Consider the following 27,859-nt stretch of genomic DNA (forward strand, 5'->3'; position numbering starts at 1 on the left):
TAAATTCTCTTAATAACTCGTATACACAAGGTGGATAAGAAATAACTCAAATAACAAAACTGTACAGCTTTTCAATTTAAAACATATTGTACATATATTTATATTGTCTGTATTCTTTAGTACTTTTTTTTAATCTTCCATATATTTTTTACTTAATGTTTATTATGCACCATAAACACTAATGAATAAATAAACACTCATAAAGACAAATTCCTTGTACTGTATGTGAAAACCTACTCGGCAATAAACCTGATCCTGAAACATGGTAAAAAAAAATTTAAAAAATAAGTTTAAGGACATAAAATAAAATAAAGATGCATGCATATTAAAATAAAATAAACTGGAACTAATTAATTTACATGTAAACAAATAGAGATTACACATATTTACACAAGTTAGTGTTATATATAGTATGTTAGGTATAAGCCATATATGTACATAAAGGTGTGATTTAGTGCTTTAAGTTATTATTATTATTATTCTTATATTATTATTATTATATTATTATACTGAGAAGCAGCACTTCATGTGTTACTGCGCATGTCCTGCAGGTGGCGCTGGACTTTAACCAATCAGACTGCACAGGAAGTCCAGCAGCCCCAGAGAAATGCTCGCTAGCAGCTAGTTAGCACGTTGGCTGTCGTTGCATAGCGGCAATAGTTCACAAATTGCGCTTTTAATGCGGCATTATCCGTGAGTTCAGGATTATTTTTCCGAGGCGACAGTTTGTCTGTATCAAGTCAATGTCGGGCAGGAAGAGAACAAGAGAGAAGGAAGAGAGACGAGAGCACAAGAGACACAAGACATCCAAACAGGATTTGGAGAAACTCAAAACACACGCGAAGAAACTCAGCCAAGAAGTGCAAACACTGAAACACGTCGAGACATTGTGAGTAATACAAGGGAGAGCTTGTCTGTTTAAACCCACAAACTTAAGCATGAATCTGTTTTCTCACCTCTTAGCGCCTAACGTTGTGTTAGCTGAGTTTTAAAATAGTTGTTTCTGTGTGTTTACTTAATAATTAACGTCACTGTGTTTGATGCAGCTATGAGAAACCTCCTCCAGGATTCATAAAGGTATTCTTACTCACGCTATAAAGCTTTTAAACAAACACACACATGGTTGTTCTTCTTTGGATGAGAGTTCAGTGGTGACAGCTTGTTGTTGTTGTTGTTGCAGGAGCATGAAGACAAACCGGAGGACTGTATTCCTGCTGAACCAGGCAATGAAGAGGCCAGGAGCTTCCTGGCACACGCTCCCACCAGGGGCCTGTGGATGCCCCTCGGGAAGGAGGTGAAGGTGATGCAGTGTGAGTACAGTCACACTAATGCATCATTAGTATCATATCAACTTTGGTTAAGCCATATGAGAGACACATGCACGGCTTATTGTTGTGTCTGCAAAGGTCTATAATCTACTAATACAGACTGTGGTCGATGCCCTCCTGCCGGGCCTCCCAGCCTTGCACAGTGAAACCTCTCCAGATGATCCACAACGCAGCGGTGTGCCTGGTTTTCAATCAATTAAACCAAAAGGGCAGATGTTACCCTCCCCTGCTTATCGAGCTCCACTGTCTACCTGTAGCAGCTCGCATTAAATTACAAAGTAGTCTCCAGTACTGCACCCACCTACTTGGATGTCCTCATGCAGGCGTATTTTACCTCGCATCCTTTGCTCTCCTCCAGTGAGCGACACCCGGCTCTGCCACCCAATCCAGACTCTTCTCCTCTGTTGTGCCCCCGTTGGTGGAACGCCTCAACCAGTTCCTACCAGAGCAGGGGCGTCTCTCTACTACACCTTCAACAAACTCCTGAAGACTCAGCTCTTCAGAGATTACCTCCTCTCCTAACATTAACAACAACTGGACATGCTAAATCTATCCCCTCTAGAACTGTCACAGTACTTATTGCTGCACTAAAACGTCCTAGTCGAACTGTACCATCAATGTCTCCCTTGTTTGTAAGTCACTTTGGGTAAAAGTTTCAGCTAAAAGACTGAATGTAAATGTAATCTTAACCCGGCTATTCCCAAACCCCCATGGGACACTTCACATAGCTGCAGAATCTTTAATTATACACTTTTGTATAAGAGAAGAATATCTGTCCTATGAGGCAGCCCCTCGCTGTCACTTTTGATCTTTTAATAGTTTTGTTTAGTCTGATCTGTCTGTGGAGTGTCTACAAGTTCTGAAAATGTCTTAAATTGCCCGAGACTATTTGAATTTGTGGACTCAAACAGTTTCAAACACATTTGAATGTCTTAAATGTGGCTTTTACTCTGAATTGAGTGCTATAATTCCAGAAAAAAGTTGCTGAGTTATTGTAATTTAAACTTCTCCTTCTCGTGGGCGCACAGTTGCGTTCATTTCTCATATTCTAGAAAGTTTTGACCTATGCTGAGCCTTTTTGGAAGCACTGAGAGTTCATTATGATGTATAGATTGAACAGCAGCACCTATAGTTCAAGAACTGTAGGTGGGAGTAAACTACCACCATGTGTGGGCAGCGGTCTTGAGAGGTGATAGATGAAACCACAAGAACTTAACAATTAACACCGCGTCTATTGTTTCTCTGACGAAGATGACGGGCTAGGGATTAATAATGGTGTTGTGGAGACTACCTTCTGTGTTTTCGGTCAGACAAAGGCTGTCATTATATTCAGTGTCCATTCTTTTTTTCCGGCCCACTCCTTTTTATAATGCACGAACAGCCAGGGACTTAGAGAGTCAGCACACACACACACACACAGGCTCTGTCCACAAGTTGGTATTTGTTCTGCAGAATGTGAGCATGACTCGCTGTGCTCAAACCTTTGAGGAAATGTTTCAAAATGTTATCCTGTTTAAAGGGACAGAGAGACAGCACAGTGAATGATATGGACATGAAAAACCTAAACAAACCATTGCGCATACAACTACTCTTGAAGGATAAACAGAGAATTGGTGTGGTCTCACTTCACGAGAGTCAAGTTATGCATGGTAGCAACTCTGCCACTTAACATGAAGAAGATTAAGTCAGTGTGAAGTTTTGACACAAAACATCACTTATTTTCAGAGAAGCGATGATTTATAATGACGTGTGTCTCTTATTATTCACACATTTTGCAACACGTCACCACACCCCACACGAGCAAAGCTGTTTGATTGTGTGACTCCAAGTTGCTATATGCTCCTGTGAAAGTTAACTTAACCCTTTATCGGGCAAGGAACCAAAAAAGGTAACTTTCCCGGGCTTTAAAAAGGTTTCTCAATGAAGAAGCAGAATCACGTGATTTTTCTCCAGCCAATCGGCAAAGGTCAGGCTACGTCACAGGTAGCGTTGCTATGGCCTCTACTGGATCCCACACTAACCCTGACCCTTTTTGCACTGTGTCGTGTGTGTGATATTTTGAAATAAGTGTTCTATAAGACATACTGTATGTCTGGGACTGTATATAATAACTTCTTTGACTTTGATTTGCAGACTAAAAATGCAGCAAAAGAAAAAAATCTTCTTATATCCACCAATAACACTCCAGGGTTGAGATTTTAAATTTCCAAGTATTTCAATGAGTGCCCTATAAAAGGTTTCCTCAACCTTCTCTCACTACCACAGCTTTCAACTGCAAATCAGAGCCTGCGTGTGCGTGTGTGTGTGTGTGTGTGTTTGAAATCTTTCGAAGGAGCCAGTAAGTGGACCTTGAGTTGAGATTATTTTGTCAAACTCCTGCCCTTTTTTTTAATTTATTTTTTAATAAGAAAGCTAAATTATGAACCAATTTCTCCAATACCTCCAGGCCAATACACAGATTGATATTTGTTTTTTGTTTTTTGCTGCAGGTTGGAGATGCAAGCGCTACGGCCACAGGACAGGAGATAGGGAGTGTCCGTTCTTCATCAAAGGCAACCAGAAACTGGAGCAGTTCAGGGTGGTGAGTTTGTTCACCGTTCAGAGAAAAATGAGCCCACCCATAGTTGTTTAGAGAAGACATCATATATCATAATAGTGTACAGTTACAGAAGGTAGGCTCGGGTTGTGGTAAGGTCAAGGGGGCTCCGACAGAGACAAGTTTGTGTCTGAGACCTTCTGCTGAGGTTAACAAGAGAGTCCGGACACATTGAGTTTACACTGAGGAACATGTGTGCAGCAGACTTCTTCACACAGTCTGTTCCGTTGTGCCTGTAATGGAACAATGGCTACTGCAGGGACACGCAGCCCCTGCAATGATTACCATAAATGCAACTGTATCATATTTTCCTACCTTGTATTGTCACAGGGAGCTTTTAAAAAAGTGCTGACAGAACACTAGAATCAGTACAATGGTTGGAATGTGTTGAGCGGGGATAATTTCCTGGGTCTAACGTGAATAGTAACACTACTCATTGTAAGTAGGAATGATTTTTCTTCATAGTAGCTAATTGAGGGTTGTGCTTTCTTATTCTTTTAGGCTCATGAAGACCCGATGTACGACGTCATTCGGGAAAACAAAAGGAATGAAAAAGAAACCAGGTCTGTACGTTCATTTTTTTGGAGACATGCACGCTGTTCATACTCTTTGCTGTAACTTCCCTGAACCCGGGTTATTTTTTACAGACAGTTTTGAGGCTGCTCTCAGACAGTTAGGTCAGACACTTGAGAACCTGCAGTTTTTCACAGTTTTTTCCCCAGCCGAGCGGGACAATCTCAGATGACCTGGAAATTCTCTCATGGCGGCTGGTTCTCTGTGCCGGTTTCTAGCAAATAATGTTTGACACCAGGATGTTTGAATCTGAGGCCTGCTTACTGTGAAGGCTCACTGTAGGTGTGTGCGCGTGCGTGCATTGCAGAGAAGCAGCACACGTGTCGCTTGTTTGTGTTTGTGCATACATCACAAAAAGGTTATTCAAAGGCCAGTGGCACTTTGAAGTCTCAGCCACGGGTCTGTGACACATTCATTTTGGCATCTTTGAGAGGGAAGTAAAACAATCCAACCTCCTCCAGCGAGCTTATTTCCAATTGCATAAGTCTCAAGCTGTTGTTAAGATAGCTTCTTATCATAAGGTGATCATTTCTGCCAATATTTCATGACAAAAATGTAGTAATTAGTTGGTTATTAGTTATTAATTAGCTATTAGTTTTTAGGGTGTTACAGCCGTAAGAAGATATTAATATCGCCATGCGTGTTCATTGAAAGTTTAAACTTAGATATGAGACTTGACTTGATCTACATTCCAAAAATGGCTCATTTAGCATTGCTCATCTAATTGTTCTAACTTTTATGTTTATTTCTATTCATTTGTAGTTTTCTATTTAAGTGGATATTAATGTTAATGGTATATGGACTTGTATTTGTATAGCCCATATGGTCTACCAGTTTAAGCTTTTACAACACTTGTCACATTCACACATTCATACACTGACTGCTGACTGCTCATCAAGAGTAATATAGCACTTCTTATCCAAAGCACTCACAGTGATTCTAAGCTCGCCTACACACACACTGACGACACACAGCGCCTTGCCCAATATCGGACAGAGTCAGGTGTATCCAGGTTGTCCCATTTGTTGGATGTTATATGAAAGTACTGATGTAATAGTTTTAGGTGTTGGAGATTTGATTCCTCTTTTTTCTAGGTAATTAAAGCCTGTGACTTTAATATAAAGATGTGTTCTTCCTCATTGTGAATTTGATGCTTGACGAAGGTTTGTGACTGAAGCGTTGTGTCTCTAAGAAACTCAGTTCTGACAGTTTTCAGGATAAGAAACTTTAATTACCAAAGTCCTTGCGGAGAGGGTCGAGAATTTATCATTTTTTTCCTTAGCTGCAGGTTATGAAGCACCTTCATGGTGGAGTTCACTTTGAGGACTAGAAGTACGCTTAAAGGAATAGTGTGACATCCAGAGTGTTCAGATGATCATTCTGCTCAGTGAGATCAACCTCACTATAATGAGGCCTGATGGACACTTCACAGGAGCATGGCAACCTTTTCTCAGGGAAACACTTTCATGGCTGAATAGTTAATACTTTCTACACATCCTTATGACTTGTATGTTTCTGATGTTGTCACTCCTCTGAGCTAATTAAAAGGCACGTGGCCTCCAATACTCTCCATCAAATCTGCTTTTTTTCCGTCCTTTCTGACAAATGTTTGAGAATTCATTGAGCAGCATGGTGCTTCCTCCTTTCTGTGATGTGTTGACATTATAATCATCCTTCTTGAACTTTATGCTGATGTGGGGATATCATAGGTATATATTTATCTGAGGTAGTTAGGGAGCAGTTGGACCTGAAATCTCTGTAGTTAGTAACTACCTTTATTATAGACTGTCCTCTGGACGGTCAAAACCTTCCAGAGTGTACAGGGTCAACTTTTTTCCCCTCATTAATCTTTGGCCACAAAATTAATTAAGGTTAAACTGAATTAGTTGTCCTTGTTTGTACTAAAATTTTAAAAAGTCACCTGAGCTTGAGCCTTGTATTTAAGTGACCCCATCATCCTGGTGTGTCCCAGTGTCCACATCTGTAGTGTTAATAGGTACTTGGGCATGAGTTGGCAAGTACTGCAAATATTTAACTCAAGAAGGCTCTTGGCTAACTCCACAGTCCGGAAATGCTGGCACTAGGACAGTGTCTTGCTCAAGGACACTTCAGATGCTTGCCAACCCCAAGCATCCGAGTCTGCATCAGTTGTGTTCTCCTGTCTGTACTTGACTCTAATCCCCACCTCCTCCCATCTTCTCTTCTCCTCCCTGCCCTTCCTGTTTCCAGGATCCAGCAGCTGCAGCAGCTGCTTCAGGACACCACCTCCTCCGATTCAGACAGCTCGTCCTCGTCCTCTTCCTCTTCTGACCAGCATCGCAGCAAGAAAAGGAAAAAGAAAAAGGACAAAAAGAAGAAAGACAAGAAGAAGAGGAAAGGGAAACGGAAACACAAGTCCTCCAAAACCAGTGACTGTTCAGATTCAGATTGAGTGCTTGGAGCTTGCTGATATACAGTATACTTGTATACTACACGCTTTAAACATAAAAATAGACTGTGAATGAAGTAGCAACAATGGTAGAGCTCAATAAGAACTGCACTCCAGAGATCTTTTGTAAGTCTTTTCTCTGCAGGCCTTAAAACTGTAAATCCACTGTGCATGCTGTTTGATTCTCTCCAGTGTGACAAACTGCAGTTACATCCTCTCTGTTAGATCGCACAGCGCAGGGTCAAATGAAGCAGCTGCTAAAATAAGTGTGTATATGCGCCTTGGTGCAAATGCGTGTCAAAAAGCATTAGCTGCACGGGTAATGAACCGAAAGTGATATGAAATGATCCCACTGGTGTAAGAGATCTTTTACTGGGTCTAATAAGATTGCATGTCAGCAAAGACAGGGTGTCATTAAGAGATTGTACTTTCCACCATTTTTTTTTATTTTTCTTCCTGCCATCTCGCCGCTTTTAAATACTTTGATTGTAGAGTGTTAAACGCAGAGAGGAGGGGGAAAAAAAGTCCAAATTAAACGTTGGAGTACAGTTAGAATTTGTCTTCCACACAAGCTTGAATGTTTGAATGCTTGTGACTGTACATAAATATTTTGAATTATTTGAGGTTGGAATATGCTTATTTGCTCACAAGCCACAGAGATGGGGAAAGAATGTATGTGAATGTGTTCCCTCATTCTGAGAATAAAGATGGCTCTCTTTCTCCAACGTTTGCTCGGCTCTAAGCTGCAAAAACAAAGATGTTAACATTCACGTCCTTGACTCAATGTGTGTAACGCTATTTTTCATGCAGCTTTTGAAGGTGATGCAGCGAAACGCCACGCACAGAAGTCTGATCGTTAAAAAGTACACGACGCAGTGCTGCCTTGACCTTCCTAAGAGCCGAGGAACGTTTTTCTTTTCATCTTGTCCTGCCAGTAGTCTGAGGATACCTGAGAGGGTGTCTCAAAAATGATTTCACACTCTGTGACCTACACAACGCAGAGGCGACTCGAAATCGTGTTGCCGCCAACTTCACATGAGACGTGCCCTATAGGGGACATACAAAGAAGTCTGGTGCTTCTCTCCTTCACAAGCAGCACATTTCGAAGAGGAATCCCTGTGGAAATGCACTAGAAACATTCCCTCTTCCTAATGACCCTGATAGAGAGACAATTACAGTAGACCTACAGGGAGCAAACAAACTAGATTTCCATTTAGATTTGTGTCATAAGGCTTTTGGAGTAGCTCCAATGCTGTAGGGAGTGTATGTGTTTATTAGAAGTTACAATTCCATCAAAGAGTGACACATTATAAAGCCATGAGAGCTTTTTAGTTTGAGCTCTTAGTTATTGTCTAATATTCTCTCTGTAGCAACTGTGTCCATCCGTTTTCTGGCACTTTGACTAGTAACCTAAGATAAATCTGCCTCATTGAAACAGTCTGTTCCACGTTGACTTTTCTGTCTCCCTCTCTCTGAGTAGAACAATGAATCTCCCAGATGAGATTCAGTCACAAGCTGCTCAGAGGGAGGTTGTGCCACGTAGAGTGAATCTGGTCAGCGGAGAGTGTTTATTGAAGCACTATGTCTTCCTGGACAGGGGACAGGTCAGATTGAGTGCCAGGCCAGACTTACTGAGCAGATTGTGTTCAACATATTTTGCAGAAAACTAGATAATTAAATCTTTATGACTAGAACTCTGCACTCATGGATAATATTCATGTTTTGTCTGAAGGGAAAGATGCAGTCATTTCTCTTTTTTTGGGGGGGGGGGGGGGGGGGGGGGGGGGGGGGGGGGGGGGGGGGGGAGGTGAGATTATCTTCACACCAGATGTGCGGACGTTCAGCCAGTTGTTGTGAAACAAGGTGTGACCAAAGCCAAGTAAGTGAGTTACACAACCAGGTAAAAGTGGCAACTGAAGTTAACGCGTAAAAGGGGAAACAATCTAAGCCTTAACCATGTGAGATGCAAAACAAGAGTGACTCTGCATTTTACTGGATGCAGAGGTACATTGTACTGCATTGTGAGTCTGCACTTTTATTGAATGCACCATGCTGTTTTTTTTAAACTGTGTGGGCTGGCTTAAACCCACTCCACTGCCTCTTTGCTGTCTCAGATGAAAAAGATTACATCTTCTGTGAGCCCTCTGAAGTAGTTTTGACTGCTTTGAAGCTGACGACAGGGATGCAGAAGTCACAGTAACACAATAAGAGAAAAATAGAGTAGTCTTTGTTTGTTTGTCCATGTGGACTGCAATTTAAAGGTTTAAACATTCCAAATCTAATCCACCCTTCAGGGGTTAAAACAAAGAATCATCTCAACAAAGTGTTTGACTAAAGTCTGTATACAATCAAAATATAATTTTAAACAGATACCTCGAAACACGTGTCCTGCTACACTGAATTGTTGAGTCAAATAATCAGTCTGCTTTCTGTTATTTTTGGATCGGACGTGCTCGGTTCCACTTCCCTTGTGTGTAGTCAAATTAACAATTTAGTAGAGGGACACTGGCTGCCATTTAAATAGGCAGAGGCTTGTATCCTGTGTTTTTCACAGAGAGAAAAACAAACAGACAGAGAGAGAGAGAGAGATTTGGGTGTGTCGCTCCAGATTATTTATTACGATGGACAGGGCTCCTGTATTAATCCTCCCCCTGCTGCTCCTGCTGAGTGGAAAAAAGGATGAGCTACAGGACTGTCTGCCGTGCACTATCCTCTCTTATTCTCACTCATAAACTTACACTCTGGCTTTAATGTTGCAAACAGTCTGAAATCACTGACAGAATTAAAGAGAAGTGGCCTCATGTGGCCTGCTGCTACAGTGTTGTCTTCTACAATGCCATCCAATAAAACTATAGCATTATGTTGTGTAGGACCACTGCTGAACTATATCAAACTGGTTCCCAACATAATGTAATATAAGAAGGTCATGATCCCATCCTCCAAACTGCTGTGTGTTTGGAGGCCAGCGAGAGTTCAATAACCATGAATTATTGAAATCACTGTTCCCATTAGCCTTCCCCCCATGGCTGCAAGATTGGAGGCAGTCGCGTCTTTGTGTCCTAACATATAGAGAGATCCTCTCCATTGTCTGTTTATTCAGATATAACTTCATGTAAATCTCCTTGATTCACTAGTCTATTTGTTTGCACAGTGCAGGTAAGACTACTGTCCACTAGGGGAGCTCAGGGTCAGTTAAACATTGTTTTTAGCAAATTAAAAACTAAAAAATATATATTCTTTAAATTAGCTGTATCAAATTGCAAATTGCATTAAATAACATGTATTTGGTGGAATCAAAACTGTGCTTAGTCACTGTTCACCTCAGTTAACACATGGTTTCTGTGTTAGTCAGCTCAGTACTATATTAACTAGTGCTCAGAAGTTTGGTTTATTGACTTACTAGTTTGTTTAATTAAGAAAAGTAAATATTCTTTATTAATATTTTATTAATTTTATATAATTTCACTCTCCTAAAATCCAATCTATGTGTCTTTTTATGTTGCCTTACATTTGATCGATTTTGTTTAAAAAAAGTGTCACTTCATGTTTTAATGTAAAAAAAAAAAAAAAAGCTTTTGAATATGACAATACAATACACAGAACTTAAATGTTCAAGAAAACAGGCCAGGAATTCAAATGTTCACATTTTTAATGACACATTACTATATTATGGCAACAAAAACAGATTTTTTTATGTCTCCATAACCAACCACAATGTGTCAGTATGTGTACAGGCTGAACATCAGGGGATGGGTGACATCACTCATTCACACCTGTTCCTGATTGGAGGTTATAACTGACTTTAAAAGTATCATATCATATATATATATATACAGTATATATTTTTTTTTCACGCCTGTATCAAATGTCGCTCTTAAATTCACACATTAAGGAAGTCAAAATGCTCCTTTTGCTCTTTAACAAAAAACCCAGAGCTGATAAAGAAACATGTTATTGAGTTTAAATGTGATTTGGTGTCAGCGTCCAGTCAGTGAGCGCCAGCTCGGCTGTGTCTGGTATCATCGAGGCAGCCAGCAGACGGCAGAAGAAAAGAGGAAGTGGAAACATCAGCACTATCTCTACGACAGAGGAGAGAGAGAGAAAACACACTGAGTGACACACACACAGTCACAACACACACACACACACACACACACACACACACGCACGCACTAACTCCGGACATCAGCGCTTTAGTGGAAGAAGTGTCCTCGCCTCGTCAGGTTTGTCAAAGCTTTCTTCTCCCGCAGACGTGTCGCTGCTCAGCGGTTATTTTGGCTTCACTTGTCCGGCGTTTTGTGCTCAATGTTTGGTGTTGGCTGCGCCTCAGCGAGCCTCTCTCTGTCTCTGTTGCATTGAAGCGAGATAATGCTGTGTTTCTCTTTTCCATCTCCCTGCCTTGTCTTTTGACTTTTGTGAAGGATCTTTTGGGCGCTGTTCTTTATTATTATTATTATTTATTATTATTATTATTATTATTATTATTGACATGCATGTCTGATGGAAGCATCGCAGCTCTCTCCGCTCACACACATTGGATTCATATGCAGCTTAATGTTCACTGCAGTTCATTCTTCATGCTGTGTGTGTGTGTGTGTGTGTGTGTGTGTGTGTGTGTGTGTTTTGTTTTTTTACTTCTCTTTTGGGGGAAACAAGTGCGTGTTCAAAAGCTGCAAGTTGTGTGTTTTGCAGCAGCTCCACTGAGTCAGAAGAAGCCGAGGCTGCTGCTGCTGCTGCTGCTCCCGGCTTGTTTGTTCAGTGCATGCTGTTCGCTTGATGCCAACAACACACACACAAAAAAAGTGGTGCGTTTATAGATGCCTCCGTTTTTTTTTCTCTCTCTCTCTTCACCCCCCCACTGCTAATTAAAGAGCTGCTTTAATGCTGTGCGGTGTGTAACTCCAGCCCAGCATGCTGGCCACACCGTGTGGGCCTGTGATTAGGAGAAGAGAGAGAGGGTTAGACAGCAAATGCACTGTTGGAGCTTCCCTACTTCTCCTCCATGAGATGAGGAACAAAGATTATAATCTGTCAATTTAACTCAGCCAATGAAAGAGTTCATGCATTTTTCTGAGGTCTGGAACTTTAAAATACCTTCCCTCTTTTCAAAGCTTTATGTAGGAGGTTCCCAAAAGTTGTTTCATGTTAATTCATCAGTTTTCCCCTCAAAAACAAAGCAATGACGACCTGCATCCCCTCAACACACATTGCATAATGTCTTTTTTTCTTCTTCTTCTGGGATTTAATAATTCACAATGTTTCTGCACAACCCCTGACTCTCAGGTATGGAACCATCACATTAGATGTCTGTTTGAAAAGATTTTTGGAGATTTTGTTGTTTTCATTTTAACAGAAATTCAGAAATATTAATACTTGGATCAGTGATTCCCAAGCAGCAATTAGTAACTGCATCCCAGGGGGTGTTTTTGCAGTTCCCAGGGGGTACATGGAAGTCGCTCAACTGATTAAAAAAAAAAAAAAAAAAAGTGGCTCGGGAGAAAATAAACATGCAAATAGGATTACAAATTGGTGTAATGTTGACTTTATTTTCTATATTTATTACCACAATAACCTAACAGCAATTACAGACGCAGCGTCCCACCAACCGGTTGAGTCAAATGGAGCTGCATTTGAGAGAATATTGAAAAAAGTAAATAAGTAGATTAGTTGCTAATTCCAGGATTACGATGTCACATGTGCAGCTACTGTGTTTTCTCTGTAGAAATACTCTGTAGCACAAACTAACCCACCCATCGAGCCTCTCCTATAATGCTGTGGAGCACTGTGTGTTTCTCTTTATACCTTTTTTTAAGTCCTACAGTAGTCCTCAAAGGGCTCCTGGTCATCCCCAATTTGAGAACCGTTGCCGCATATTTCCACAGTGATCAGAGTAAACATTACACTGGCACCATGGCTCACAGCGTGCCTCAGCTCTCTCCTCCTCACATCAGCTGTGTTATGGCCCAGGGGCTGCCTTCCTCTCTTGGTCCCTCTGGCCCTCCAGGTGGCTTCTGATAGAGTGAGAGCCCATTTACTTGCCCTGTTAGCCACTAAAGATGTCCCTGTTGTGATGGAGCCACACGCATGTCAGTGTTATCGTGTCAGCTCCACATTAAATGCAGACAAACATAGCCTAGATGCAGGAACAAAGGGACATGTGCAGCCTTTTCTCAAACTCAGACATACAGGCAGTCCTCAAGAGCTTGATAGTGAGGGATGTTTGGGGTGGCAATTTTGGTTTCAAGTACCATTCTGGGAGCAGCAGCGAAGTAGAAAGTTAGAGGTTATTGTCTGGTTGCTGTAGTTGTTCTTTGTTTTATTGGATGTGATATTTGAGTTTCTACATACTTTGACTGAGAGACTCTGTGTTGCATTGTGAGGTTTTGGCCTATATGTGCACTATGTCTATGTAGCTGTGGTCGACAGCGGGTTAGAGATTGATGTTTGGTTTTAGGTTCAGGTCTGGCACGGGCTTTAGCAGTCAAGGAACGCAATTTTCAACTCATGCTTCGGAACAAACCACTAACTTCAGCGCACTCTCCCATTAAACTGGTATGTGAAGTTTAGTGCGTGTACAGCTTTGGCCAGTAGCTGTCCAGTTCAGAACTGAAGCGTGCCAGAAGCCTTATATTTCAGTTTTACAGCCACCTGAGGGACCTATATGTCAAAAGGAATGCACGTACACATACGAAAACAAGTTTTATTAGCCATAGAAAACCTCCATTTCTTGTTAGCTCGCTGCCTTGCCCAAATAAATATTTCTTTATCCCAACGGGCTCCTAAAAATCACCGATAGAAGTGGAGTACTGCAGCACAGGAGTGAATGAAAAGTGAGAAGGTAAAATACTGCAGCATTGACTTGTACGATCAGTCATAAGCCAAATAAACTGATGAAATTAAACTTTAGTGCTTTGATTTTTTGTTTTGTTTTAAATAACGAAACATAATCCGGGAAATCAGATTAGTGCAAAGAGGAAGAGATGGAGAGGCAGCTTGGGAGTACTTTTTGGGAGAGGATGGGTTCCTGCCCTCGCTTATTGAGTTGCATCACCTACAAGATCCTGATGTGCATCTGTTTGACACGGCCTACCGTTTGGCATCCTCTCACCACCTCCTGAAGTGCAACCTTGCCAGTTTCTGAGCTGTGTTTCTGCCTGTCAGAGCCCCCTCCGCCCCCCCTTGCAGCTTGTTATCTTTCTCTCATTAGCTTACTCTCTTACACTCCTTTTCACACACACATCTTCACACTGTCTTACTGTCTCGCTCATTTTAGCTTCTCCCTACCCCCCACCACCATCCTTGCACCTTCTTCTCATCTGCTCACTCCACATTGCAGCACAGCCCTCGCTACTTTCTTACTCTGTGTACTTTCTTCCTCAGGGAAATGGAGGTATGTAAATTGTTTTCTCCTTGATGGATGGCCTGCTTGTTATCTGTCCATCTTAATGAACTCCCCCCCCCACCTTTTTTCCTCCTAAAAGCTCAGGATTGCAGCATTAAAGTAAAACTTCAGGGCCTGTCGCTTTTTATGTCTTTTTGTGCTAAACAGTCATTGAGAAGAATTGCCTATAGAAAAAAATAACACATTACTGTACTGGTATCCTTGCTTGCAGTACACACTGGTGCACCTGTCCTTCAGCGGCTTGAGGTTAGATTAATTTGCTGTTCCAAATGAGATGAATGTTGCCTTGCATAATTGCTCCCTGTGGTACGAAGTTAATTAAAACAGCAGGTAGGTACTGAAGGTGCGATGGGAAGGTGCCAGACAGACAGACAGACATAGGTGGGTGAGGAGAGATCTGCCATGTTCTGCTCTTTAGTTTAATGATTGTCGCCTCGGGCTAAATTCAGAGCCAGGCAACCCTTTTTGATTTGTGAAAAAAAAACAAAAAAATCAATAAATAAGAGAAGCTGAAAAACTTGTTTTGAAATTGTTTTATGACGAACTGTGATCTCCAAACAGTTGCATAAGGGAATGCACTCATAGGATTTTGACCTATTATTCTGCGTTTCTATAACTGTATATGTTGTCTCCCTTGGGCTTTAGTCCATACATTCTTAGAATATGCATTGGTTTAAGCAGAGAGCATCCGCAGGCAGGTTTTTTAGTCCAAGTCTAGACTTTATGTGGAGTGAAGCAGCCCTAGATGACCCAGAAACTGATACAGTTCCCTCAGCGTGCTCGCTCTGCCCGCTGCATTCCAGCTGTGGTACTGCCGCAGAGCTCTGTAAATATTAGGTGAGAGGTTAGCCAGCTCTCTTGCTCCATGTGTATGTTTGTGGTATTTAGCATCTCTCAGCTAAGAGACTGTTCAGCCTTTTGAGCCTACTGACCCAGTAGGATAAAAGGTTATATAGCCTCTCAGTCTAACCAGTATATCCCTACTCCTGTGTGATGGCTTTGAGCTGACTTTCCATTTTCGAGTTGAGTACTTTGTGAAGATTGCCCAGATGTGAGCAGGTGTTTGCTAGTCTGTATACAGATGTTGTAGTAGGATTGTGTGTATGTGTCAGTGGCGTTGATGTCACAGTGTATGATTTATAGCATGCGTGAACATGTGATGCAGAAATCTGCAGATTTTCAGTGCTGTGTTGCTGTGTCAGTTTTTATTTCTCTCCAAGGCTGGCCTGCGTCATTTTTGCAGTACCCACATGCTGGTGTTTCAGGAGCTAAACACAGGTTTTCTTCAGCTGTAACCTAATTATAGCTGTGTGTGTGTTTGTGTGTGTGTGTGTCTCAGCCTTTTAGGTGGCGTGTAATCGTATGGGTCATTGCCTGATCTCTGTTTGCTGCTCATACATGGGTGGTTGCTGTCACGTTGCCCTGCCTGTCCATCTCTTCATCCACCCATCCATCTGTGCATCTCTTCATCCATGAATCCATCCATACATACATCCCTTTGCCTTTTGTCCTCTCTCTGCCTGTCCGTGAAAATATGATCAGGTGGTCTACCAATCCTTGTTCAGGCGCGCATGGGTCATTGCTAAATCCTTCCATGATCTCAGTGGCTTAGGAAGGTTCACAGGTGTGAGTGTGAATCCCTATAGGCCCTACAATGTGCTCTTACCCTGACAGTCTTATTCACTTCTGTCTTCAGTCAGTTAGTGAAGGTGCCCTGGTTTTTCAGCACTGTGCTGATATTTACAGGGATGTTGACCCATTAGTTCATTGATGTTTTTGTCTGATGTGGTAATTGGAGTTTTCTGTTGAATGCTAAATCTGGGATGGATTGAAATCTTTCTGGAAAGTGTGTGTTGATCACTGCCACAGTGTTATTTGTAATGTTTCCCAACGGTGTATTGGACAGAAAGTTAACACCAAAATGTATCAGATTATAAGGGCAGGCAATAGGTCTCATGGTGTCACGTCCCCTGGAGCATTTATTCTGTCTTTTATGATGCTTGCTTGGTGGGAAATAAATTTCAAATGTCACTTTTTTAAAAATTTTGTTTCAGCAAACAGAAAAGACCTGCACATGTGCTTCAGTGTACTGTGTATATACAAGTGAAAAAGCATGGGACAACCAAACTAGGAAATTAGATTCATTGCTCTACTTCACTTACATTATAGTATTGTCTAATGCACATAAACTGGCATAATCATAACTATCATAACATAATCATCAACTGTTTTTAACAATTTCTGGCTAATTAATTTGAATTTCTTCTTATATCTGATGTAAATTAGCACGTCTCGGCTCAGCTTGTAGTAAGTAAACACTAGAAGCAAGTTAATAAAATAAAATAATAAAATAAAAGCCATTAAAATCTTATGGTTAAGGTAGGTTAAGATATATAAATAGACAGACAGCTAAACAAATAAATAAATAAATAAATAAAAGTGAAATTGGTGTAACAGATTAAAATATATAAACAGAAATTTCCAGTACTATGTGTGTGTCAGGCTAAGCAGTTATAAAGATGGAATTAAAGAGTACTTTAGTAAAGTCCTCAATGGTTTAGGGCTGTCCTGCAAACTCAGCAAGTGCTTGAGGGCTCTTGGAGCCCTTTATATGCCCTTTCTCTAAATGCTCTTTGAACCTTTCCTTGAAGGAATTACTCACATTTCATTGTGTTAAAATGTTAAAAATGTGGCTGACAAGGAACGGAAATTGAAAACCCAAGAACAACATGTTTTAAAACATGATCCCATTAAATTTTGTTTTAATCGAATTGATAAAGCAGCATTTCTGATGAAAGATAAAGCAGCAGTGTACACATTAGAGAGTTTGGAGTTCAAGGGTGGACACTGGGATTGGCACCAAGGTCAGTTCAATCTCTCAAATCAAGTATTATATGCAGTAAACCACTACAAGGAGACATGGGGAGGGTGAGATTAAAGGAAGATAGTTTTCAAGTAAAGGAAAAGCCTGTCTGGTCACATACACACACACCCCTATGTATACACACAAAGATACAGACAAGATCAAAGAGTCACGATGCTGAAGCCAGGGTCCAAACAGAGGATGGCCCCATGTCGTCTCTCTGTGTCTCACAGGCACACACACAACAATGATCTTGTCAATGCCATTCCTTGATGACAGCGGACAGCACATGCGGATGACTGGAGGTTCAGCCGGAAAGGTGGACCGGAAATAAAACTAGCCTGTTGTCTTGGTGGATAAAGGGATGGGTGGAGAGGTGACACTGTTTCTAAGAAACCTATAAACTTCTTCTTTTTTTTACCTTTGACATTATTTATTTTATATCTTGTGCTCTCTGTCTCTCTCTGATGATTATGGACTCTAGTGTTCTTAGATTTATTGATTTGGTTTTGAAAATGACTCGCTTAAGACTTGATTTATTTCTCACAGTGACTGGAAGGGAAACAAAAATAAAGTGCAGCACATGGTCTGAAGACACTGGCAAAATATATTCATGTGTAGGTAATCTTTTGAGTTTGCTGCCTCACAATGTTTCACTACAAAAACATCTTTATAGATGTTCATTCACTTCAGTACTCTTCCCATTAGTTTGCTTATGGCTGCAGCAAGCTCATGTTCATTTTAAGAATATTTCTGTATGGAGGACTTGAGGGTAGACGAACAGAGAGGGGCAGTTGTCAGACAGCAGCTGCTGTGTGCTGTTTTAATAAGGAGTCTTAAGAATGACCACCACAACTCTGAAATGAAGATCTAAATGAGAGTTTATTTTTGTTCAAAATCACATATATCGGTAGGAAATGGAGACTGTAGTGCAGTAAAGCCAGGAGGGCGGTGTGTGTCGTTCCCACTGAAGATCTCGCAGCACAATAACACATAGCATGATGTGTTGCATAATTAATGTATGGGCTCAGATTAAGGATTTGAACCCATTCTGTCACGATGCAGACCACAGCGACGTCAACGTGCCACAGCAGTGTTTTTTCCGCAGGACGAGGCCCCCTCTAGAGAGAGGAGCCTGAGGAGGAGTGGAGGGTCTCTTATAACATGCCAAGGTCACCGGCTTGCTCGTTCTCCCTGGCTGGGGAACTGCAAGCCTTGGGTTGAAGGTGTGTTGCTTTATGTCTGAGCTGCCTCTAAGTGTCTGAATAAATCAAAACAGAAGGACATTCGGGAAACAAGACACTTTGATATCTCCCTTTCACACTCTTGCTTTGCTCCCAGTCTGCCTGTCTTCATGTCTCCCCTGGAAGACCTAACTAGCTGATACCTTGTATCATTTCGTCCTGCATTCTCATCCGTCTGTCGCTGTTTCTGCCTCCTCCGAAGCCTTTACTTCTATGTTCTAAGATCTTTTCATCTAAACAACAGCATATACAAATCGCCCAGTGTCTGGCCCTCGCTGACCACACTTTGACCAGCTGTAGCAGTGTGCGAAAGGGCATCTGGAATAGATTGACCTGCATAAAAGACTCCAGTGCTACTTCTTTTGAGTTTTGAGTTTCTGTTGGCTTCAACCAGCCAGTAGAAACAAGCTGTAATCACCCTCACACCCTGACGCTGCCTTTGATCACCTGTTGGCAACAAGTAAATATGATCTGTGGCAGGGTAATTTAGCTGTAAAACACCCGTTACATGAAGAAGACTTATTTTAGGGCCCACCAAAGCCTCACTCCGGGGTATGTAAGAACAACAGGTGAAGCTGTTCATATTTCATATTTTCTGGAGGAGCAATGTTTCAACTTGCCCTTATCCGCAGTCAAATCATTGAGTCTGTGTTGTGTCTACAGTGTTTTAAAGGCATGAAACTTTAGTTTCTGATGATTTCCAGAGTTGTTTGCCTTATCAGACATGGCATACCAAAACACACACAGGACCTTTTTACTTGTCTCGTTGCAGCCTGATGTCACAGTGCAGTAAGAAGTAGAGCCTTTCTTGTGTGAAGACACCCACAGGACAACCGGTTTGAGTTGTTCCTGTTCTGTGCTTATCACTGTTTTTGCTTCTTGTCATTCCTGCCAGCTATGTTGTTGTGTCTATAGATACAGGTTTTCTTGCCACCTGAAAACGGGTATCAAGGAATGTTTTGTTCGTTTGTCTCTCAGACTCAGTTTGTACCACTGTGTTGAGCTTGGGATTCAGTTGCTGTTTGTGGCCTGAGCAGATTCCCCATCTGTAAACCACCTGCCTTATCCTGTGTCAAACTGGCTGGTCTGTTGCTGGCCACACATCAGTGTCTTCCATTTCCTGTGGATGGCACACATTGTCAGTGTGCTTACCCTTTATCATATTCCCGGCTATGTTAAAAACTAAAGAATAACACGGTACAGCTCAGCTCAGTTGAGCTCAGTGTGGCTCTACTGAGAGAAGAGAGGTATTGTAATGGTGGACTAGCTGGGTTCAATGTTGCCTTCGGGGCTTGTTGCTGTGTCTGTTCTTTTGTTGTCTGGAGGCGAAGCTTAACACTCTGTGTTTGTGTGTATGTGTGCATGTCCAACTTGTGTGGCTGCATTTTCCAGCTCAGACAGCGCTGAGGAAAAAGGCACAGGAAATACCAATGCATTTATACAATAGCTGGAGAGCTACCGGATGTATGACAGTCTTGAAGACGTGGTGAAAGTTTGTTACACACAGCAGCAGCAGGTTTCAGAAGCAGATTTTTAGATGTACACGCCTCTTCTAAACTGAAGGTAGTAGGTGAGCCACTTCCTGGCAATATCTGCATGTGAAGCGATCCATTTCCTGTTGACAAGCGTGAGCAGAAAGGTCAAGACGTTGAGGCAGGCACAACCCCTCACCCTGATGTAATGTGGTTAGTCGTTAATGTTTTTCAGTATCAATTACAGGGCAGGCTGACAAGTGAAACATGTCCTGTCTGATGTCTGTTTCCATATATTCAGCGAATTGATGTATGGGGGGCCTGCTATTCACAGATTACATCATCCAATGACATCGTACCCACAGCAATGAAAGCCTGGCCTGAGGAATGCCCTCCACTAGTGTTTTTCTTTCCCTCTTCCTTCCCCCCACTTTCCCTGTCTCTCTCTTTCTTTTACATAAATGTGGGTTACATGCAGTTAACCCATAAAAGGAAAAGCTGAAATTCTTTGAATCCTATGCCCCAGACCAGAAATAGCTCAACTTCAGCCTCATTTCAACTTTCATTGCTGCCACTGTCCCACAAGCGAAGCCCCCACCCACAGTTTTACTATAACTTGACAATAATAAGGCAGCCACTAGCAAAGCCCCAATGAATGGCTTCGTAGGACTCCGGTTAGGCACGCAAGGGGATGAAAGTGTTTTAGCAGTGGCCAGTCACCACACTGCTAGGGTGGAGGCTGAGCTGGCACCGACACCGGCTCGTGACTGACCAGGCAGGCAGGTCTGGAGGCTGTCAGTGGGTAAACACAGGGAGGGGGAGGGCATGGGTGTAGCATATGGTTTTAAAAAACCCTCAAAAACATGGGGGATAAATAAATAATAGGAGAGCTGTAGAGAGTGGGAGGCTGAGGGCAGAGTTTATGGGTTAGCAAATTAATGGGTGAGCCAAAAGATTGGGCACGGGGCATCTGTCAGGAGAGGGGAGGGCATTGTGGTGAAAGGGTGTGGCATGCATGGAGTGGAGGTTGGGCAAAAAGTCTCAGACGGCTGGAATGAGCCAGAGAACAATAACAAGCATCTGTGGGACTCAAGAAGGCAAGAAAGACCGAAATAAATGGAAAATACTTTGAAACTCAGCCCTAGTGTATTATTCGAAGTAAGCATGAGTTCATGTGTTGTGGCTGCGTGCAGTGGTGTGATACTGATGAGCCGTTGGTGGTGGTGATGAATAACATTGCACCTCCAACAGAGCAGTCAGTCAGCCAGTATGGCGGATAGGCCAAGATCACCCAGCAGGGAGGAAGGGTGTGTTCTGGTGAAGCCAGGCCCCTGAAGCCATCTAAGACATGTGTGCCATTGGGGTTTGTTTGTGTGTGAACATGGAATTAAGGATAACTTGATGTATAGCCACAGCTGGGGGGGGGGGGGGTTTCATTGCCGTGGGAGGGGACGGAGAGACAGCTGGCAGAGCAAAGGGTGAGCGTAACGACGAGTGAGTGTGACAGCCACAGTGACTCCTTTGTTCCCACTCACTTGTGCCAGTCACAGCGAGTAGATGGCTGATCTGTGAAGTGACTGAGTCCTTTCACGGCACCTAGACCAGATACACAGCTCTAGCTTTACACTAGCCCCTTCCTCAACGTGTGCATGCGTGTGACTCTATAGCAGAGCTGGCAACGGCAGCAGGAGATTTCCACAAGAGAGCCCATAACCATCTTCCATAATGTCAGCTCCTGTAGAGCGCTTATTACACTCGTGATGATAGTCATCAGCTGCTAACATAATTGTAGCGCCAGCAACATTGAACAGTAGCCTGTTCGCTATATGCTTAGGTAATGAGTGTTGTTGAGGGCCTGTGCTCGCTCCTGAGTTATGGTTTAATAAGAGGAGTAATTTTTGCTCTGGTGGAGAGGAGCGCGGTATGTGTGCAGCAGTCCTGTGTGGCTTGTGGAGGAAACGCTGCATGCGTTCAGTTTATCGAGGTGCAAGGTCACTTGAGACAGCTTATTCCTTTTTCTTTTATTGAACCCGTCTGGTGTGTGTGTTCACATGGGCATTTATCTTTCCCAGCACGTTAATTTTCGCTCCTCAGAAAGCCAGTAGCCTTTTAAATAATAGACCAATAGATGGAGGATGTACTCTATAGCTTACTCCTCGCTACTATTAAAAGGTGCTCTCTTTCTCTAAAAGCTCTACAATAAAGCGTTCAGTCTCTCACCAACATTTAGCTTTTCTTTTTTTTTTTTTTTTTTTTTTTAGGAGTTCAATAAGCCTTTTCAGCGCCTGACTTCTTCCTCTGAGTATCTGAACCATTTAATTCAAGTAGGACAAGTAAAAATAGCCACAAATCAATCCCAAATGTTCTCGGGCTCTTCGCATTTCTCGATCTAGGCTAGTACAACCCAACAGGGGATAGAGTGACACGGCATTCAAAGCTAGGCAGAATGACTGGCAGACTGGCACTTTAGAGGAGGGCATGTTCATTAAAAATGTGACTGGTGCCAGTGAATCGGGGCCTTGACACACTTTAAAAGCCATTAAAGAGGCAGCGGCAGATTATGGTTTGTTGAGTTATGATGATGATCTGACCTTTTGGTTATTACATGCTTCGGTAGAGATGGTAATCCTCTGAGCTATTGAGTTGAGCTAAGTGGACACCATGTTTCCATTAAGAGATGTATATGATGTGCAGTGCGGCAGCAGCAGTTCATGGCGGACTAAATTATCGATAGCACTGAACTGTCACATACTGTAAAAGTGTTGCGTGACTTCACAAGGGAGATGAGATGAAAAAACAGCTGAGGAACAATCTGATTTCATCAGCAGGCGGGCAAAGAGCAATCATAGATCTTCAGATTATTTTATTATGTAGGCTGCATTCGTACCTTTTTTTTTTTTTTTTAAAGATCAACTACAAGCATATTACACAAGCCAACCTCTTGGAAACATTCAGGATTTTTTTTTTAATAAAGCCAGTGTTCACATCAAATAAAAATACATTAACCTTTTATAATAAAACACTCACAAATTACCACCAGTATTTGCTCATTTATAATATCAAAAGGGCAATCAGTCTGACTCTAAAGCAAGTGTGTCACCTGCAGTATTGAAATTCTTAGCATCAGCTCACTTTAGCCATAATGAGTACTTAAAGTTGGCCCACATACTGATATTATTCTTGCCTCAGCCCGAATATTAATGGAATTGATTTCCATACCTTTACGCCATCTCATTCTTACATGAAAATGATTCAGCAGTATTTTCAGGGAACGCCACACAAACTCTGCCAATCTCTCCCTAATTTAAAGTGTGTTGGACAGCATGACAAGCTTTGCACAAGCAGAACGGGCAGACACAAAATTTAAGTCGTGTGTGTGGGTGGGAGAGATTAAGCAAAAACAGTTCAGAAAACAAACTAAACGAAATGAGTCAGACTCCAAGAAAACTTGCTGGTTATTCTTTAGTAAAAAAAAAAAACTAAATTATCCAGCTCTATTTCTGACAAAACCGTTATTATGACATCACATTTGCATATTTCTATCGTTACGTTACCAAAAGATAGTTGATCATGGCATCCTATCATGATCACACCTCACAACGTTTCCAAGAATCATGAGAGAAAACTGTCATTTCCTTTCTAATATGCATAACTAGTGCTAGCGGCAGTGATTAATGTTTGTGTGGACAGTCATACGATATTGACTCTGTCCTACAAGGCATCAAGTGTATGAGAAACTCTCTGTGCACTGGAGTTTCATGGGAAAATCTGCAATGCAATGCAAACTCTTTGGCAGAACATACACCGTCTTCCTGTGTATATGGCTGTATGTGTTTCTCTGATAGGAAATCGTATGAAAGCAATCCTGGTTGTGTATGTTTGTCTAAACGCTGAGCAAAATGAAAAGCCGGGCCTTGGTGGCTCAGCAATCATTTGCAATGGAAATTCCCTGACCCGGGACGCCCAATCCTTCACATCCCATTTAACTCGATGGAGCACATGCCAGCCCTGCAAGCACTGTGAGCAGAGGGAGTTAAGCTCCTGTAATGTAACAAAGCAGGTCTGAAAAAGCTTTCTAGTCATCAGTGAACCAGTAGCCTTTTAGTTTTAAACCCCACTGTCGTCATGACGAACGCTTTCTGTAGTACTCTATAACCAGGAAATGCTTAGTATCTGTATTTGTTCAGGAAACGACAGCTGGTGGCTCCCTCAAATGTACCCCAAATCATAATACATGATCTTTGTGTTTTCACAAAGCTGTCGTTTTGCCAAATTTGCCAAAACACCCTTTTTTCATAACATTCATATTAGCTGTTTCCAGGGTGGATTTTGTTTGGGAAAATGTGTTTTGCTTACTGTTGCGTCATTTGGATGTTTGACTTTCACTGTGCAGGATGATGCATGTACAGAGTCTGACACCAGAAGGCTGTTTTCACATTTATCTGCTGAAGGGGGAAAGTTTCGTCTGTGCTCACCTTGAGTCTATATTTGAGATGTGTACTGTAGGTACGGGCAGGATTTTGTGACCCAACGACTAGTTTGGGTGCCAGTTGTGATCCAGTACAGTACGTAAGTTTCACAAGTGCGGAAATGTTCAGCACACACACACACTGTGAAGCAGGAGACATCTGAATAAACGAAGAGTATTTACATATTCATAGATTCTGTTTTCTTTCCTGCTTTCTTTCTCATCATTTAAGTCATCTCTGTAAGCCTTGACAGAGTGATCCTGCAGCCTCCTGAACAAGTACAATGAGTTCTACATCATCGTGTTCATGTTCTTATATTTTTTTTCCTTCTGTTTTTTGTGACCAATTTTCAGTTTCATTACCCTATCATGATTGATAGGCACATGACAGAGAGGACATTTGAAAGCACGCACTTGGTTTTCTCTACATATTGCTAGGTGTTGTATAAATGAGGCCGTGAAACTTGATATTTTCTGAACCTCAAATGAACTATAACGATTAAACTGTCAAATATGTACAACTCTTGTAGGTCACAATGCATAATAGGCCTGGTATATCCGCATAGGAAACAATATACTTACTCTATCTGTGTTAGGTCATTTTATTTAACTAAATAGGAACCAACACATATCATGACTCATTTCCAGTAATTATCATGTCCAGTCATACTGCCCAAGCTTTTGGACAGTAAGGTTCTCTGTTCTCTCTCAAATGAGTGAAACTAAGCCTTTAGCTACAGTATTGTTATTGCATAATCCCCATCGCTCTATTCTTGGACTTACACACACATATCATGCCTGGTCGGCAGAGTGCACTGCTCTTTCTTTTTTTTTTTGTGGGTTCGTGGGCAAGTAACTTCCCGTAGCATCTGTCCGTTTGGTTATCAATTAGCAGACAGAAAACACACTGTCATTATCTTCCTCATGACCAACACTAATCCAGTTAAGGGATGGAAGATCCCTCAAAAGCTGCATTTGGTCAGCTCGGATGTGATAAGCACTGTCTGTGTTTTGTGAATGAGAATGAGGGACTGTTAGAGGCAGTTTATGTTTTGGCCTGCATATACACTTGTGGTTGTGTGAGCATCTTCTCCATTATAACCTTTTGTCTGGTACTTTTTTTTCCCCCTCGCTGTCTGCGGTGTAATTTTAGCACTTTGGGGAAGTGAGATTTCAGTGCTTTTTTTTTTCATTTCTCAATTCTCTGTATAATTGAAAGACGCTCGACCCTGCTGAACTGAACAGTAGGGGCCAGTTGAAACATTTTGAATGAGTTTGGATTTTTAAGACTTTTTTTTTTTAGGAGTCTGAGCTTTTGATTTCCTGACTGCTGTTTTTTGTAAAGATTATTTTTCAGTTCTGTAACAGAGTTTGTATGAGCCGGACTAGCAGGCATGTGGTGAATAAAACATACCCATCATGATGCTGTGCTGGGGAAGAGTTATTGATTTCCCCTGTAGTAACACGGTTTGATTAGTTACACAATGTGGAAACTGGAGCTAATCATAACTTAATATCTTCATACATTGATCTTCTTTCGATGAAATCCTGGCTTCATAACCTGAACTGTGTCCATTGTTTTATAGACAAAAGGCAGTTCATGTTTATGTGGTTGTTTGCCTTCTCTGAAATGCACCCACTTCTGATGAATGACAGTGTGTGCGTGTGTGTGTGTGTGCGCGTCTGTCTGTGTGTGTGTGTGTGTGTGTGTGTGTGTGTGTGTGTGCGTCTGTCTGTGTGTGTGTGTGTGTGTGTGTGTGTGTGTGTGTGTGTGTGTGTGTGTGTGTGTGTGTGTGTGTGTGTGTGTGTGTGTGTGTGTGTGTGTGTGTGTGCGTGTGTGTGTGTGAGAGAGAGAGATGCTTGGATGCGCTTGCTGTTCTGCTGGAGTAGTCAAGGTCATTTTATGATGGAGGCGTTTTTCTGTTTTGTGAATGAAGAACGCTGTGTTGGTCCCTCCTGGTGTTATAATGCCTCCCGCCTCCTCCAACACACACACGCGCACGCACGCACGCACGCACGCACGCACACATACATAAACATAAAGGCTTCACAACTAGACAATGGGACTATAGACCTGTTTCCATGACTTCCCTCTTTGACCAACCAAAAAGCAACATTCAAACATTCATCCCTGCCTCGGTCACGTGACCTGCAGAGTTTTTGTGTGGTCCCTACCCATCACCACACACACACACACACACACACACACACACACACACACACACCTATAGTGAACTTTTTTAGGATGGCCTGTTCCTTGAAGCGTGGCCCCACAGGCTCCGATCATTGTTGTCTGCAGTGATCAGTCATGGGGAAGCCCCCCCCCCCCTGCTTTTGAAGAGTTGCACTTTGATGTTTTGGTTTTTCAAATCACAAACTGTTATGTCTTTGGGAAAAAGGCACACCTTTTGTTGTGTTTCTTTTGACTCTCATGATTCATGCTCCAGATTTTATCACTTGTTTGACATTTCATTGACATTGAAAAAAGCTCTTCAGCTTTGCTTTTGATGACAAAGAAGGGAAAGTTTAAGATCCCTGGCTCTTCATTCTGTTGTACCTCACAGGTGGCAATATTAAGAGATAGTACTGTGATGTGTGTTTTTTTTTTTAACATAGTAGTAGTTTTTTTTTTTTTTATAATCATTTGTTTTGTTGCATATGATTATAATGAGTTTTGATTTAATAAAAGTTCAAGTTTGACATTTTGAGAAACCCATTCACTTTCTTGTTCAGAGTCCAATGACAAGATTGATACCACCCTCATGTCTGTCTGTTCAATATAAGACTACAGGCAACAGCAGGTTAGCATTAAAACTGAAAGAGGGAAACAGCTAGCCTTGCTCTGTCCAAATGCAAAACAAATCCAGCACCGCCAAAGCTCACAAATTAACATGTTATATTTTGTTTGTTCATTCCGCACAAAAACTGAGGCGTAAAAACAAGTTGTGGTTTTGTGGTGGTTTTTGAGTCGGACTGTTTCTTGGCTAGAGAAATATCATGTTAATCAGTGAGGTTAAGAGTTGTCTGTAGCCTTACATTGAATGAACAGATAAGAAACTGTATTAAGTACTAAGTCTGAAACTGAGAAAATACTACTATATTTATTTTCCTGTCTACATTCTTGTATATGAAATTAATTTCTAAGATAATGTTTGAAAGTTTGAGTAATGGTGTCTGTACTGAAGTAATACCGCAATGACCTTTTGGTCCATAGTCTGCATGCTAATTCGATCCATACACTGTTGTTTTTTTCACTATTATGATGACACAATACCGATTCCAGCCTGTCCCTTCAGGCATCCAGGCTCTGCTTTCCAGCTTCGTCCTAATAGTCCAGCTATGTAAGTTGATTACACCAAAGACCCCATGGGCCTGCAGCCAGACCAGCCACTGTGGAGTCTTCTGGGGACACACATAGCATAGTTGACATTCTTATCTTCCTAACCCGCATTTCTAGCTGAGGCAATTTAAGGTTTGGAAACCGC

At 41.8% G+C, this 27,859-nt stretch overlaps 2 protein-coding genes across 2 annotated transcripts in view; both read left to right on the forward strand.

Annotated features, from left to right (window-relative positions):
- The first annotated feature begins 556 nt into the window (after positions 1 to 556).
- On the forward strand, positions 557 to 7,655 carry rp9 (RP9 pre-mRNA splicing factor). Its single transcript, XM_010734782.3, has 6 exons — positions 557 to 889; positions 1,047 to 1,077; positions 1,181 to 1,310; positions 3,818 to 3,909; positions 4,426 to 4,487; positions 6,727 to 7,655. The coding sequence occupies exons 1-6, from the start codon at positions 744 to 746 to the stop codon at positions 6,926 to 6,928; spliced, it is 663 nt and encodes a 220-aa protein (XP_010733084.1). The 5' UTR covers positions 557 to 743; the 3' UTR covers positions 6,929 to 7,655.
- Positions 7,656 to 10,912: 3,257 nt separating this feature from the next.
- The window catches only part of elmo1 (engulfment and cell motility 1 (ced-12 homolog, C. elegans)), a 95,049-nt gene continuing 78,102 nt past the window's right edge, over positions 10,913 to 27,859 (forward strand). The window contains exon 1 of the mRNA XM_019264254.2: positions 10,913 to 11,148. The gene's annotated coding sequence lies outside the window, so the exon portion shown is untranslated. The remainder of the gene's footprint in view (positions 11,149 to 27,859) is intronic.

Source organism: Larimichthys crocea, chromosome XIII (genome assembly GCF_000972845.2).
Source record: "Larimichthys crocea isolate SSNF chromosome XIII, L_crocea_2.0, whole genome shotgun sequence".
Lineage (NCBI taxonomy): Eukaryota > Metazoa > Chordata > Actinopteri > Sciaenidae > Larimichthys > Larimichthys crocea.